This window comes from Parus major, chromosome 2, assembly GCF_001522545.3.
Source record: "Parus major isolate Abel chromosome 2, Parus_major1.1, whole genome shotgun sequence".
In the NCBI taxonomy this organism is placed as follows: Eukaryota; Metazoa; Chordata; class Aves; order Passeriformes; family Paridae; genus Parus; species Parus major.
The window spans coordinates 55,010,892-55,025,437 of record NC_031769.1 but is presented as its reverse complement, the minus strand read 5'-3'; the positions used below and the strand labels follow the sequence as shown (position 1 = coordinate 55,025,437).

Here is a 14,546-nt window from a genome sequence, read left to right as displayed (position 1 = left end):
AAAAAAAAAAAAAGAACAGGGGGAGATTGCTCTTCCGGACAACATGGTAGCAGTGAAATGAAATACCTAGACAGACTTACCGAAGAGCTTGCTGGGAGTGTCCTCGCTGTCATTTGATTCCACAGGCGCAAGCAAGGGCTCATTCAGCTCGTTGTCTGAAGTAGCTGCCTTGTCCTCACCTCTCAACTCTGCATTCATTTCACTCCGCAGTGACAGCGAGGGCTTACTGACTTGTCCAGCTATCATTGGATCCTAGGATGGGGGGGAAAAAAGAGTGAGGGGGAAAAAAAGTGGCAGCTTTGGTGTGCGTATACTCTCTCTTCCACTCCCTCTCTCTCACACACACACACATACACACACACACTCTCTCTCTCTCTTATCTCTGGCTGCTCCTGCTGTTATTGCTGGCTGCAGTCAAGTGAAGAGCTATTACAGATCCAATGAGTTTTCCATTACTCCCCACCCTATTAAAGCTCAACTAGCATGTGAGAGATTCAGGATGCTTTGGAGAAAAACTTCTATGAAAGCAACATAACCAACACAGCTTTAATTGTGGGATGTGCTTTTTTTGTGTGTATGTTTTTACACCTCACCCTGTCCTTTGCATAGTAAGAGAAGAAATTCCTATATGCTCCGATACCACAGAAGAGGAGCCCCCTGTGAGTGCTCCATAGTGATTTAAAGAGGTATCCTCAGCTGTATAACATAAACAAAATCAAAAACACAGTTTCTAACATTCCAGCATTGCTATGAAAACACACAGCATCAAATAGCTATTTCATTACATACTTTTAACAGAAATACAGTTTTCTTCTAACTGTTCCTGTCATTGGGATACTATGCTCCGAAAGTCCATAAAGACACAAACACACATTTTTCTTTTAAAAATAAAAAGCACAGAAACCATTTTCTAAAAGATAAAATTAGTGAAGATACTTACACATACAGTTTGCAATTATTCTTGTGTTCGCAACATTATATCCCCCATAAAACATTACACATATATATACACATATCTAAATTTTTCCTTGATGATCAGAATCTGTTTCATCTTCTGCTCATTGAGGACGTTTGGGGGTCAGGCACTATTTCCAAGCACACTCGGTTATTCCGTATGCAAAACAATAAGCATAATATCATGACAGCACAAAAAGCAGGGTAAAAAAAAAAAACTAAAAAAAACCTAAAAAGAACAAGTGACCTTGTTGCTCTCTCTAGCAGCTATTTATTGCAAAGTTCATGCCTAAATGGTTCTTATGCAGAGAACAGGTGACCAGCGAGCATGTAGGTTGGCTAGCATGTTCCCTCTGTCCCGTCCTCACATTGGTCGATGTTTGCCTGTGGGTTTTTTAATGTATTCATGTCTGAAAAGTGAATTTGATATGACACATGATAATCTATGAAAATGTTAATCAATACAAATAGTTTAAGCTGTCATCAAATGCACTTCTTTAGTCAATACTCATATTGCCGAAAACAATGTCACTGTCACCAGGGCTTAATTTGCACAGCACTTAAATATTGGACTCTGTGCATCAATGCACTCCTCTTCAAATACTGTAGGTAAACACATTTTCTCCCTATTTAAGGCTGAAGCACTCAGCACGCATTTAGTTGAGCCGAATCCTCCCTTTTGAATACCTTGATAGGTCCACTGGAGGGCAAAATTAATACTTAATTGAATCTCACAGTCATCAAAATAATCAATACTTTTTTATTATTTATTCTTTACAGTCTGTTGACTGTTTCAAACCTCTGAGGGAATGGTGGAAAGGATTCATGGCTTTGAAACACTGTCATTTAACAAGGTAATTTTCAGTGGGGCATTAGGGGTTGTGAAACATATAATAAAACAAAAATGGTGGCTTATAATAGGAAGAAAGAAAAGAATTATATTTCTGCCATCTAACAAAACAGGATAAATAAAAAAAGCAAGTGCAAGCAGGAGAGGGAGAAAGGAGGGGGAGAGGGAAAGAAAGACTGGCTTTTGAAGGGTTTTATCATATCAAGAGCAGAGCTGAGCTTTCATAATGCTGACATTTCTCATTCTGACAATCCTAAACAAGTGGAAAGGATGAGATCGCAGATATCATCTTTCATCACATTCCCCAGCTTAAGAACCAACATGACAGCTTCTCTTCCCTTTACACTGTTAATTACTAAATAAAATACTGCTCTCTGTCAGCATTAGATTATTGCAGATAGCAACCACAAACATTACTCCATTGTTTTGTTTTGCCTTTTTTAAAACCAGTGATACCTACCTTGAACTCTTCAGAAAATAAATTAGGCTTGTGTCTACATATTGTAAATATATGAAACATAATCAATTTAATCAATTTGGTCAATCCATGTTATTGTCAGGCTAAATTGCTGGCAATTTATTAACATTTCATTTACTGTATTTATTAGGCAGCAACAACCCGAACATTTCTTAGGTGTTTCTTCAGAGGAAACAAAAAACAACAGATTTCTTTTGCAGACACTGTAAAAAACTCTGACTTGTTTTGCCTCATACTCATAGTGCACTATGGACAGTCATTTACTGAGGCAAAAAATTTGTTTGCTTTCATATACTAAATAATGTATTTTAGCAGGTTTTGCAGCTAAAGGTCATTGTGAACACAAACAGCATTGTTTCATTCTGTGCTGCTGCTCTCAATTTCAGCTATTCCAAACTAACATCAAGATTTGTTACTAACATCCCTAACAAATATGAATCAAGACAAAATGTGACCCTTTTGATCAAAATAGTTTGGGGAGGGAACTAATCATGTCCACAGAGAAAAACTGCTGATTTGAGGATTAACAGAAATTTAATGGATTTAATGGAATCTGTTGGATTCTAGATTAAGTCTAAGTTGCCAAATTCTGAAGTTGAATATATGAAAAATGGGAGGAAGAATAATGCAGGGAATGTGACAGCACTGGGAGAAACCTCAGCCCTTCAATGACAGTGAATTCAGAGCAACTACAACAGAGCCAGAATTTTATTTTGTTATGTATATCAATAATTTGGCCTCATCTAGAGTACTTTGTTCTGTTCTGGTTAGCCCATCTAAGAAAGATACATCACAAAAAGATGCTGTAAGAATGATAAACTGATTGAAAGGACAGTGCTTCCAGAAAAGTGTGACTAAGAATGAGCATGATCAAAGGATACAAGAAAATAAACAGCAGAAAGAAAATGTAGATCAGAAACTATTCACCCTAACTCATCTGAGGAGAAAAGGTGTCTCCGCTGAAATGGGAAAAAATCATAAATCTAATAATAATAAATTATATTTTTCCAAACAGGAGGTGGTGGAAAACCTGTGGAACTCATTGCTGCAAGGTATTACTGAGACCTGCACTGCAGTAAACATCAACATAGTCACTCACATGGCTGGGCATAGTCTTAGCAGTGAATTTAAAACAGTTTTGCAAACACACAGGCAAGGACTATAAAAAGTGAAATAACATGAACTGCTGCCCCCTCCCTCAGGTAACACAGAACCTGTAGTTAACCCCCAGGGTAGCTCTCTCTGTCAGGTGGTCAATGAACAACAACTTTCTCTATAAGCAGACAGATTAGATACTGTCCAAATTTCTAGTCTACATGAAGACTAAATAAATCATTTAAACAATGACTTAAGGAAAGGTAAGTTTCCTTGAAAAACATATTAAAAATTGGACATTTTTAAACTTCAGATTATCTCCAGGCCTTCAATTGCTTTCTGTGCTTAAGAACATGTCTGTTCTGCAGTGAATTATGCATGATTAAAAATTATTGTTTTTGCAAAACACCTAATAAATGGTAATTCTAGTGCACAGCAAGTGGCCTAGTCTCCAAAATCCCTTAGTGATCAAAGGGATTTTTCCTATATCCCTAATGACCTCCCTAAAGAAAATTCTGGAGTAGTTGCTACAACAGCTGCAGGCCCGGCAGCCCTCTACTCTTCTGCCCACCTACAAGTCCATCCCAGGGAGGACCCACAGCTCTGGAGAGGATGCATTGAGGCAAGGAATTGCATATGCATCCTTAGTAGCTAATACTGTCAGGATCTGTTCTTCTGCATTGGATGTCTGTGGGCTTGACACTCAGCATTTGCTTTTTGGAAGGTGCTGTAGGTCAGATTACACTTTGCACTGTAACACAGGCTCTTCTGTTCGCAGACAGCCACACAAAAGTTTCAGCTTTTCATATGCAAAACTGAAAAGTCTAAGAATGCATAAAACCAGCAAGATGACTTTTGTCAAAAGTGTTTATATGCTTTAAGTAAGAGGCAAGGGCACATAATGCTTCAGAAATTCAGGGTTCAATTTATGGGAGAACTAAGGAATCACCATCTCCTTATTCAAAATAGAACTGTATATACCACACATGTAGTGACAAATTATACACACATCTCTTGCAGATACTCCTATAACTTGTCATCTATTTCTTGTCCAACTAGCACTCGTACTTCCAGACTTGCCTGTTTCCTATGAGATTTCCCTGACAGCTTTGTGCTGCAAGTGGTCCTCCCCGCTGTGTGTCTCCCTTAAGGGGTGGCTTATACCTCGTGTAATTCATTTACGGTATCTGCTACACCACTCTTCAGCTCTACCACTCCCTGATGGCTTAAACTGGCTGTTGGGCTTAATTTAATAGTAAGAATCCTGTGGGTTTGCAAATGCAAATTACAGCTCTGGTAACACACCCTTTTCTAAAAGCTAAAACCGTTACTTTTTTTCTGATCTGAAGGACGGTACAAAGTACAGGAGAACATTTATCACTGTGTTAAAAGCTTTGCCTTAGCACTTTAAGGGTAAAGGTGCAGTTTCTAAGCAAAACTATTTAGTAATCAAAGACAGCTTTTAAAAGAAACTGTATAGGGTTTGTGTCAAACATGCCCTAGGCAGAAGTCTAAAAATGAATTACTTTCTTCCCTAATGTAGGACTTGGGTGATAATAGAGCTTTATAAAGGCTTCATGTACTGATTTAGCCACTGGTCTAAATTTTGTACTTACTGCACCATAAACATTGTTGCTCTGAATGTAATTACTTTCTAAATTCTAGTTCAGAGAAAAAGTAAGACCCTCTGTTTGCTTTTTATTTTGCCCTTAGTTTGAAGTTAATTTGCACAGACTTTTGACCCCCCTACCTTAGAAATATTAGAAATCAATTTTCTGCTTTTCTTCAAAACATGAAATAAATCCTGCCCAAACCCCCACACCCAATCATGATATTGCACTGACTTCTCCTTGGGACATACACATTGAATTTGTTTGAGAGCAAACACAAAAATTCTACTTATAAACATAAAATTTACATTGTTTAGTTACTTACTATTCCAATGACTGCACTAAAAATTTATTCAAATTGTAGCTTTTTAAATTTTTTGATCAAGACAGAACACGATAACAAACTTGGATAAAGCTGTTCTAAGATGTGCCTTAGCTTAGTTTTTGTGTGAGGAATACATTAAAAAGACTCTACTGGAAAAGGATTTTTTTTTTTTTTTTTATAAATATCAGTGAAATTTAGGACTGCCTTCTCCCTTGTTCTTCTTATGAAAAAGTTTTCTTCATTCATCTTATTGCTTCTAGAGATATTCTTTTTTTTTTTTTTTTCTATAAATATAGATCTTTTATAGAGAACCTTCTTTGATTCTTTCTTCTTTTAACATTGTTTTATCTGCTGTCACTAATGTGCTGATATTTCCATCCCAGTCTATCCATAGACTGGTTTATGCAAACTACTTTGAATCAACCTTTTGTCCCCTGCTAGCCTCTGACCATTTCTACCTGCTGGCTCTTATTTCCCTGGAAAAGTTACAGGGAGAAATCTCATTTTCTTCACAGCCACTTGAACCACCACCTTTGGATGGATGTTTATAAGCAAAACAAACGAGTTGATACATGACCATTTGATCTCTCATGGCTACTTTGATCTTGAACTTCTATTTATGTATTTATGTCTCTTACCTGTATTACTCATATTCAATTTACTAAAATCTTCTGTATTACTTCTCCTTTCTCTTACAACAAAAAGCTGATATATTATCAACTCATTTCACTTACTATGAATATTATGACCCAAAACAGTTTCTGCTTTTCTTCATCTAGAATTGTTTATATTTTCCTCATTAAATTCTCTGTACCAGAAAAAAAAAGTTCTTCTTTTCTCCCTTTTCTAAAGACTAATATGGCTTTAGACATTTTGTCTTACCAGTGGTATTCGTTTTCACACATAGTATTCAGGTTTCAGTTAAAAAAAGAGTTTTCTAGTTAAAAAATAATGTGGCTCATTTACAAATCAGTGCTTAGTTATACACATTTTATTAATAGCACTGAAATATAACAATTTAGTTTGGAAAGTCAGAAAAATTATCACTGCCCATGGTGTTTTCTTTCACAAATATTTTCTTCTCCAGTTAAGCAGTAATGTTAGGATTGTTTCCTTCATTTATTTACTTCATTTTAAGTTCTGAGGAAATTGAAGTGGTTGCTGCTAATTAGAATAGCATAGCACTGACTGAAAAAATAAGGTTTACAGAAATTTATGGTGATTTTAATTGTTGATTCAGGAATCTTAAAATATAATTAATTTTTTTTCTTTTTTAAACTTAATTTTCAGTGGCAATGACCCTTTAATTGCTGTGACTTGAGATTGAAGTACTACAATGTGTTTTCAAATCATACCAGAAAATCCCTCACTAAACTTTTTTTTCCCCCTATTTGACTACTTTCCCTAATGAAACTAGTGCACATATTTCTGGCACCTATTAAGACCAAGCTGAAAGGTTCACAAGAGAATTTCAATTTTCTAATCAGGCTAGATAGAAGCTACAGGGAATAGGCACACAGAAGCTGCCCCATAGTAAATAGCTAGATCACCATTTATTTTGCAATCAGTTTGGGTTTATTGCTCTAAATGTACACACCAGCAGTCATGCTGCAATCTTCAAAAAGGAAAGAAAGGCAAAGAATGCTGGTTTCACCATAGAAAAAGTTAGGAACGATAATTCATTGTAGGAGACATCTGCACTTCTAGTCCAGAAAAGCCAATTCTTAATCCTGCTGGCAAAGAAATATGTGCACTAATGAATCCATACTTTGTGTTTTTCCTGACACACACGACACTTAGAGATCACTAATGCCAGAGCTCACAGCACAGAAGCTTTACTCTAAATGTTGCTTTAAAGTCTTAAAAGTTGACCTTAATGCTTCTGATACAATTATTAGTCTGATTTAAAGATCATACTGCTCTTCTTGTTACAAGAACTCTTGTTAAGAGTGTTGTACCAAATCCAGGGTGAAGGTATTCAAAACTGTCCTCTATTAATTAGATAGCAAGAGTTTTAATTTTGGCCTTGGCATAATTATAATGATTCCACACTTAAATAACAGACTGCCTTACTAGAACAGAGCTTGTCTATCAGTGGGCATGTAGGAAAAGTTTGTATGCATACACAGGTCAAGAGACAACAGAAGCTACTTCTGGGAAGCTGCCACGCTCCTCAAAGCACACGATAGACAATAGCACATGGCCACTAGTAGAAATAACAAGTCCTGAGAGTGGTGAAATAAATCAGCCTTCTTCTAGTTAAAGATTCTTGGAGTTACACAAAACCTGACCCATTTTTCTGAAAGCAGACAATCAGGCCCTAGAGATCAGGATAGGGCAAAGGCAAAACAGGTAATTTTGACTAGGTACGATATATGGTGGAGTAAGCCTTCAACAAACTTTCTCACTCGTTTCATAGAATCATTTAAGTTGGAAAAGACCTTTAAGATCATCAAACCAAGAGATTCCCTACTCTTCTTTCATCTGGTTTCCTGAAAGAAGGAGATGCTGTAGGAGAGCAATTTAACCTGAAATTAGAAGATGGTCCTATCTGGAGTAAGATTTTGACTCTTCATATGAGTAATGGATGATTCCCAATGCTCTGCCAGTTCTGTTCTGAAGGAGCTATGTCAAGCATAAGAAAACATCCAGAAAATTTCAAGCCTGAAAGAATAACTAAAATTTTTATAGTGTGGGGCCAGCTTACCAGAGGACTTGGAAAAAATCCAGTATGAAGAGAAAAGCATTGTCTTCCATTAATGAAAAAACAAAACAAAACAACAAAACAAAACAAAAGTTCTATAGAGGTATTTGTTCATTAGTCTTATGGAAAAAATACCATTCTACCCTAATGTAATAAATTAGGTATGTCTAACTGATCCCTGCTCTAGAAAACCCCAACCTTCTTGTTCACCCCAAAAATTATTTCATGTGGTGATGTTTTAGTCTCCACACTGACCACCTGAGAAGACATGAACCTGTTTACCAAATCACAAGTGCTCTTTCATAAGCCTGCCAGTTTCATAACTTGTCTTTTGTCTTGTTTCATATTTGCTCAATTTCTATTCTAAATAGCCCTTAAACACAAGGCCGCTCTTTCCAGATGATTATGCTACATGTGTTAAAAGGCTCTTCTAGAACCTACAGTATGCTCTTATCAGCATAATCTTTCTGCTCTCCAAGAGAAGAGGCCATAAACAACCTCTTTGAAATTAAGAAACACAATAAAATTCTTTATAGCATACTGGAGTTAGTCTTTCCAAGGTGTTAGATTTCTTACTAGGATTTCTACCACAAAACAGTTAATTGGTAATAATTTGGCCTAACCATAAATTTAAGTATATTATATGCAGTTTGTCTATACTTTCATTTTTTCAGGCTTGGTCAATCATGCACACACTAGAAATTACTTTGGGTGAAAAAATATCAAAGCCAAAATTCAGCTAAAATTGCTCTCTTTTAAAAATCAGCACATCCAGGATCACATCAAAATCAAACTTACAATAGCTTTTGAATGTTGATCGGGCATGAGAAAGAAACTTGACCAGGCTGCATAGAAGGGACTCAGAGTGATTAAAAGAAGCCCTCCTCTTAGTTAAACAAGAACTTAATTTTACATAACATGTCAGGATTTTCATGATGTAAAACAAAGAAACCATTAACTTGAATTTTTAACGTTCGGAACCTGGATTAAACAGTAACCCAGGTCAGCGGTTAAGGCAATTACTTGCATTTGGTCTAGAAAGACCCAAATCAAGATCCACCTGTAGTCAGCTGTAAACTCAGCTACCTGAGCAAAGACATTTCCTATTTCAGTATGGATCTCTTCCCTAGCTCTCACCAGAAATTCTATCAAACACCCACAATGTAACACCTTCAAAAGAAACCTTGTTGAAATGGGTACAAAACCCTTATACTGAAATGAAACAATGTTTTATAGCGAAAACTCTTTTTTCCTGAAGATTTTTAAAGTAATATTACTTTAGCTCAAATTTCATCCAGGTTTTTATTTGAATGCCACTTTTAAAATGGTTATAATTTGTAATACAATACATGGTAATAACCTAGACCAGTTTGGATGTTCAGTATCAATTTTTTGCAAATCTTTTAAAATCTTTCATAAATACGGTTAAAACACTTAAACAAATCACATCAGGCAAAACATTATTTCACCAAAATATCACAATCAAAAACTGATGAAAAGTCTTCAATCCAAAATGGTTCTTTTTTATCTTGAAGCAAATAATAAAGTCTGCTTTAACTTCCTCTTGTTAAACAAGGCCAAATTCTTCCCAAATCTGAATCCAAACTTAGGATAGTTCAACCTTAATTTTATGTATTATATGGTTAGTAAGTTAGTTTGCTCTCCATAGTCTGCACTTCATAATACAACACACTTGAATTTCAGTGACAAGTATGGGAAATTATTTCTTTTCTAGCATTTCTACTCATATCATATTTTCTAGGGGTGGACCTTCAGATTTCTTTTTACCTACTCTAACCATAGAATAGAAAACCAATAATGCCCATCTGTTGAAGAAACTGAAAGCCTCTCCTGATCTGAGGCTCACAGACTAAAATGTTATTTTCTTTTTTCCAGATACTAGAAGATGCACTGCAGCTTCCAGGTTAAGAGGAAGAATCCCAAATAGTTTTCCTATCGTTCTTGTATGTTGAGATAATCTGACAACAAAACCTGCTGCTACAGCTGCTAAACATACTTAATAATGCCACAAATACTGCAGATCAATAATGCAATGCTTTTTATATTTCCCAAGCCTTTCTCATTGATGAATGAGTGCAATTGTTTTTTTAATCATTACAAAAGATCTTCAGGGTTACTTTTCTTCATACCAGGTCTTCATCAACATCTGGGTACCACATCTTTCTTCTCATATTGTTGATCAAAACATATTAATTTCTAAGTAAATGTTTTCAATTCAACATGCCTTCAATTATCACACAGCCTCATATTTCTAATGCAATTTGCATAAGGACTTAAAGAACTTGAAGCTGAAAGGGTGCTTCGTCTTTTTGTCAATAGCCTTAATCTGCTGGAAGTTGCAGATGTACTTATAAAGTCCCAATGTTTTGTTCATTATGCTAGGGGAGGATGTGTCACACACCACACACAACAGTATCATGTGTTGGACATGCAGGAGGATCTCTTCAATACAAAGCAGTTTTTCTGTTTAATGCTTTACCACAGGAAAACAGCAGAACATTTACCAATCATTTTAGCACCAATTACAGTAACTGGATTATCAATAAACAATGAATGAAACATTTCTCAGATCTGCTGATATTTTCCTACATGAACAGTCCAATTCTTTACTAGATACTGTTTGGCAGGGGGATCTTTGGAGGGTTTGTCGTTCTTTTAACAAAAAATTTGCCACATAATGATTTACCATTGGCTCCCTATTGTTTCTCGAGGAAACTCCTTCAAACCAAACAATATTTTAAGGAAGGAAAAATCAGATCAGAGAGTAAACCAAAACATGCAAATATAGCCACATGCTGCTGCTAACACCTGGTTTTTGCAAACTGGCTGACATCACTGGGCTGCTCAGTTTCACCCTAAAAGACGAAATATCACTGCTCTGCTCAGAGAACAGCCACAAGTGCTGTTGATTTCCTTCTGTTTTAGCATGAGAAAAATATTTTCAAAGATGCTATTATTGTTTATGACATGTATATCTAATGTTTACACATATATGCATGTAAATATTACATATGTAAAAGAATTTTTAGCAGACCTGACTCCTCCCCAGTTAAGCCTTTTGAATTGCTGCCATCTGCTTCAACAGGGACAAACACATACTCAATTCTCCTTGTGAAAAATCACTGAGATCTATGTAAGGGCACTGATTTTCTTGTCATGGAAATCAATAACAAGATATCAGCAGGTATCCATAAGTGTAGTTTAATTATTTATAAAAGAAATTGGTCAACATAATCTCATAATACTATTTGTCTCATATTACTTTTTAACCTACTTTTTAGCCTATTACAAAATTTATGTTATTTTTTTAAAACAACTAATAAATATAATTTTTGAAAATAAAGTTTCCTTCAAGTTATTAATATTATTTAAAAACATGGCATAATTTGCTCTTTTTTTTTCTTTTTCTTTTGCTTGTAAATGCACAAATATGCAGATCATTACTATAACTGCTTTGGTAACATTAGCATCCCAAAAATGAATATTAAAAATCCATTCATAATTCCAGAGTAATTAAAAAATACAAAGATAGAGCAATAAAATGCAGAATATAAGTTTTGATCACAATCTCACAGTTTTTTTTCATTGTAAGTTATTTTCATATGTCAGTCCAAATGGAAATGGTTACTGTATGTTTGGCATATATATTTGAAGGAAGCATCCTCTCTTTGTACTTAAAGGAAAAGCTCATTCCTATGTCCATATTTATCATTAGTTCTCTGAACCCAGAGACTACATGTATTTATAGTTTGCATGTGCAAAACCAAAGAGCCACTTGGGTTTCCTGCAGCAAGCCTGAGTGTATTAGCACAGCTGCAAGATCATACAGTGTTCAAACCACCCTTGACCTTTCTGTTAGTTCTCTTATAATAAAAAATAGTCCTTCTTTTGTGGGAGAGTAAGTTTGCCACTGGATGCTTATAATAGGAGGGCTGGCATCTTGGAGGCTCAGTTTTGCCACTGAAGCTGTACACACAGCCAGACAAGTCACCTAATCCCTACAGACTGTTTAACCAATTTGCGAAGGAGAGAGCAGGGCAAGGGTGTCTGTTTTGACTTTTAAGCCTTCCTGTGAAAATTTGCATCCCTATCCTCACAGAGTCTTTGCTGAACTCTTTCTTGCTCTATTCTTTTCTAAGGTTTAATCATAACTAACTTAGAGTTTCATAAAAACTAACTTTTCTCAAACGACACTCACAAAATTTTAATTGTATTTACTGCTAGGATAATTTCCATTATATTTAAATTGATCATCAATAATTTTATCCATTTATTCCTTCTGTTAACCTACTCCTTTAATGATTTACCTGCTTTCAATACCTACAGATATCCATTTTCTCATGTGTTGAGCAAGTAATCTAGCAAGGCATACTTAACCAATTTATTCCTTACATCAAGAAAAAACCATCTCTCATTTCTTAACCTGATGGCGCTTCTGATACATTTCACAGAGCTTCTGCAGGTCTTGATTGTACCTGTCAAACTCATCACTGGGACAACTTCAAAGGGTCTTCTAGGAGTAAAAGATGCTTTCTCCTTGCTCTCTTGGTACCCAGACTGCTACATTGCGTGCCCTCCATTCTCCCAGCCTAAGGAGCTCAAGAAGAATAGGAAAGCACATCTTCACTGCAGAGAAGGAAGGCAAGAAAATAAAACACTGTAAGACAGGAGCTCATGTCTGCTGTTATCAGGCCCTATCCTGTTATGTTACTTTTTCTTTTCTTCCTACAACTCACTGCACTTTCCTCAGGGATATTCCCTTTCCAAGCAGTTATCAATATGATTACCCTTAAAGTCCCAGTAGGTGGTTCTTATTTTTTAATCCTAATGAAATGTTCCCCCAACCCATTTACTCCTGCTTGTGGTTACAGCAGGTGCTCCCTCTTGAAGATTTGCACTGTTTTGGTGAGCTATTATGTCTAGCAGCCAAGCACCCGCACAACTATTCACTCACTGCCCTCTCCCACAGGATGAGGAGAAGACCAAGAGAGGGAGACATGGCTTGTGGATCAGTATAAATACAGTTTGTGCATAACAGCTACCTGAGAAGATAAACACCATAGACACAAATAATTCCTCTTTCTTTCTCCCTGCTTTTAATGTTGAACACTATATCATATATATGGAACATCCCTTCGGTCAGTTGGGGTCAGACATTCCAACAGTATCATAGAACTGAACAATTTGGGTTTGAAGACCATCTAAGACCACACTAAGATCATCTAGACCAGGTTGCTCAGAGGTCCAGCTAACCTGGCCCTAAATATTTCCAGATATGGGGTATCCACAGCTTCTCTGTGCAACCTGTTCTGATGCCTCACCACTCCCATGGCAAAGAATTTTTTCCTACTATCTGGCCTAAGCCTATTCTCTTTCCATTTGAAGCCATTTCCCTCTTGTCCCATGTCTTGGGTTGCAATGGAAGATGTAACCAAAAGTATGTATTCTATTACCATCTGTTGAAACCAGCTGCTGCAGTGCTTTTTTATATTTATATTTATGACCCATCCTTCAGAACTCCAGAGGGATATCTTCTGTTAATGGGTCAGCTGTCAAAACCATATGTGGCAGTGTTCTTTATCTTCCACAACCCATCCTCCCTCCAGGGGGCTATCTCTGTTAATGGGCCATTGAGTCTCACTGCAGGACTGATAAAATTACATCATCCCATTGGGAGATGCCCCACCCAGGGGGAGGAGCAAAGCATTCCTACCTGGATATAATCTGTGAACTGGAACACCACAGTCAGCCTTTCTCCACTGGATTCCCAGAGAAAAGACTGGACCCATCTACACCACCAGGCAATCAGAAGAAAACTACACCTTCTACAGGATCACTGCTTCAACAGAACCATGTCTGTCACTCCAGGAGGACTGCAGCCACCATTTAATCAGACTGCTGCCAACACCCTGACCAACAGGGTGTGATGTCGTGTTCTGACTCTGTCAGTAGGTTGTTTTTTTATTGTTTTTAGTATTTGGCTTTTTTTGTAATACTGCATTCTTATTTTAATTTCCCTAGTAAAGAACTGTTATTCCTATTCCCATATCTTTGCCTGAGAGCACCTTGATTTCAACATTATAATAATTCAAAAAAGGAGGGGGTAGTTTACATTTTTCATTTCAAAGACAGTTTCTGCCTTTCTTAGCAGACACCTTCTTTTCAAACCAAAACATCCTATCACTACAAACTCTTGTAAATAGTCTTTCTCCAGGGAGGCTTTAGAGAGACACTGTCCTTTCCCAGCTTCTTGCCTGTCTCTAACACAGACACCATGCGCTGTTCTGTGATTGCCAAAACACTGGGGTGTCATCAGTATTGTTTTAGTCACAAATCCAAAACACAGCATCATATGTGCTGCTATGAAGCAATTTGCCTCTCCAGCCAGACAGAGTACTGTGATTCAGATCTACAACTTAGGAAAATGAGTGGAGGACCCACACATCTGTGACATTGTTTGAATTCCTTTTTCACACAGACAGGTAGCTCTGCTCAACTCACAGGCCTGA

The 14,546-nt window shown here is 36.6% G+C and overlaps 1 protein-coding gene across 1 annotated transcript in view; it reads right to left on the bottom strand.

Moving 5' to 3' along the window:
• Positions 1-314, bottom strand: part of POU6F2 (POU class 6 homeobox 2) — a 245,223-nt gene extending 244,909 nt beyond the window's left edge. Inside the window, exon 1 of the mRNA XM_033512016.1 lies at positions 81-314. Within this exon, the coding sequence (XP_033367907.1) occupies positions 81-246 (166 nt within the window). The 5' untranslated portion in view covers positions 247-314. The remainder of the gene's footprint in view (positions 1-80) is intronic.
• Between the last annotated feature and the right edge of the window lie 14,232 nt (positions 315-14,546).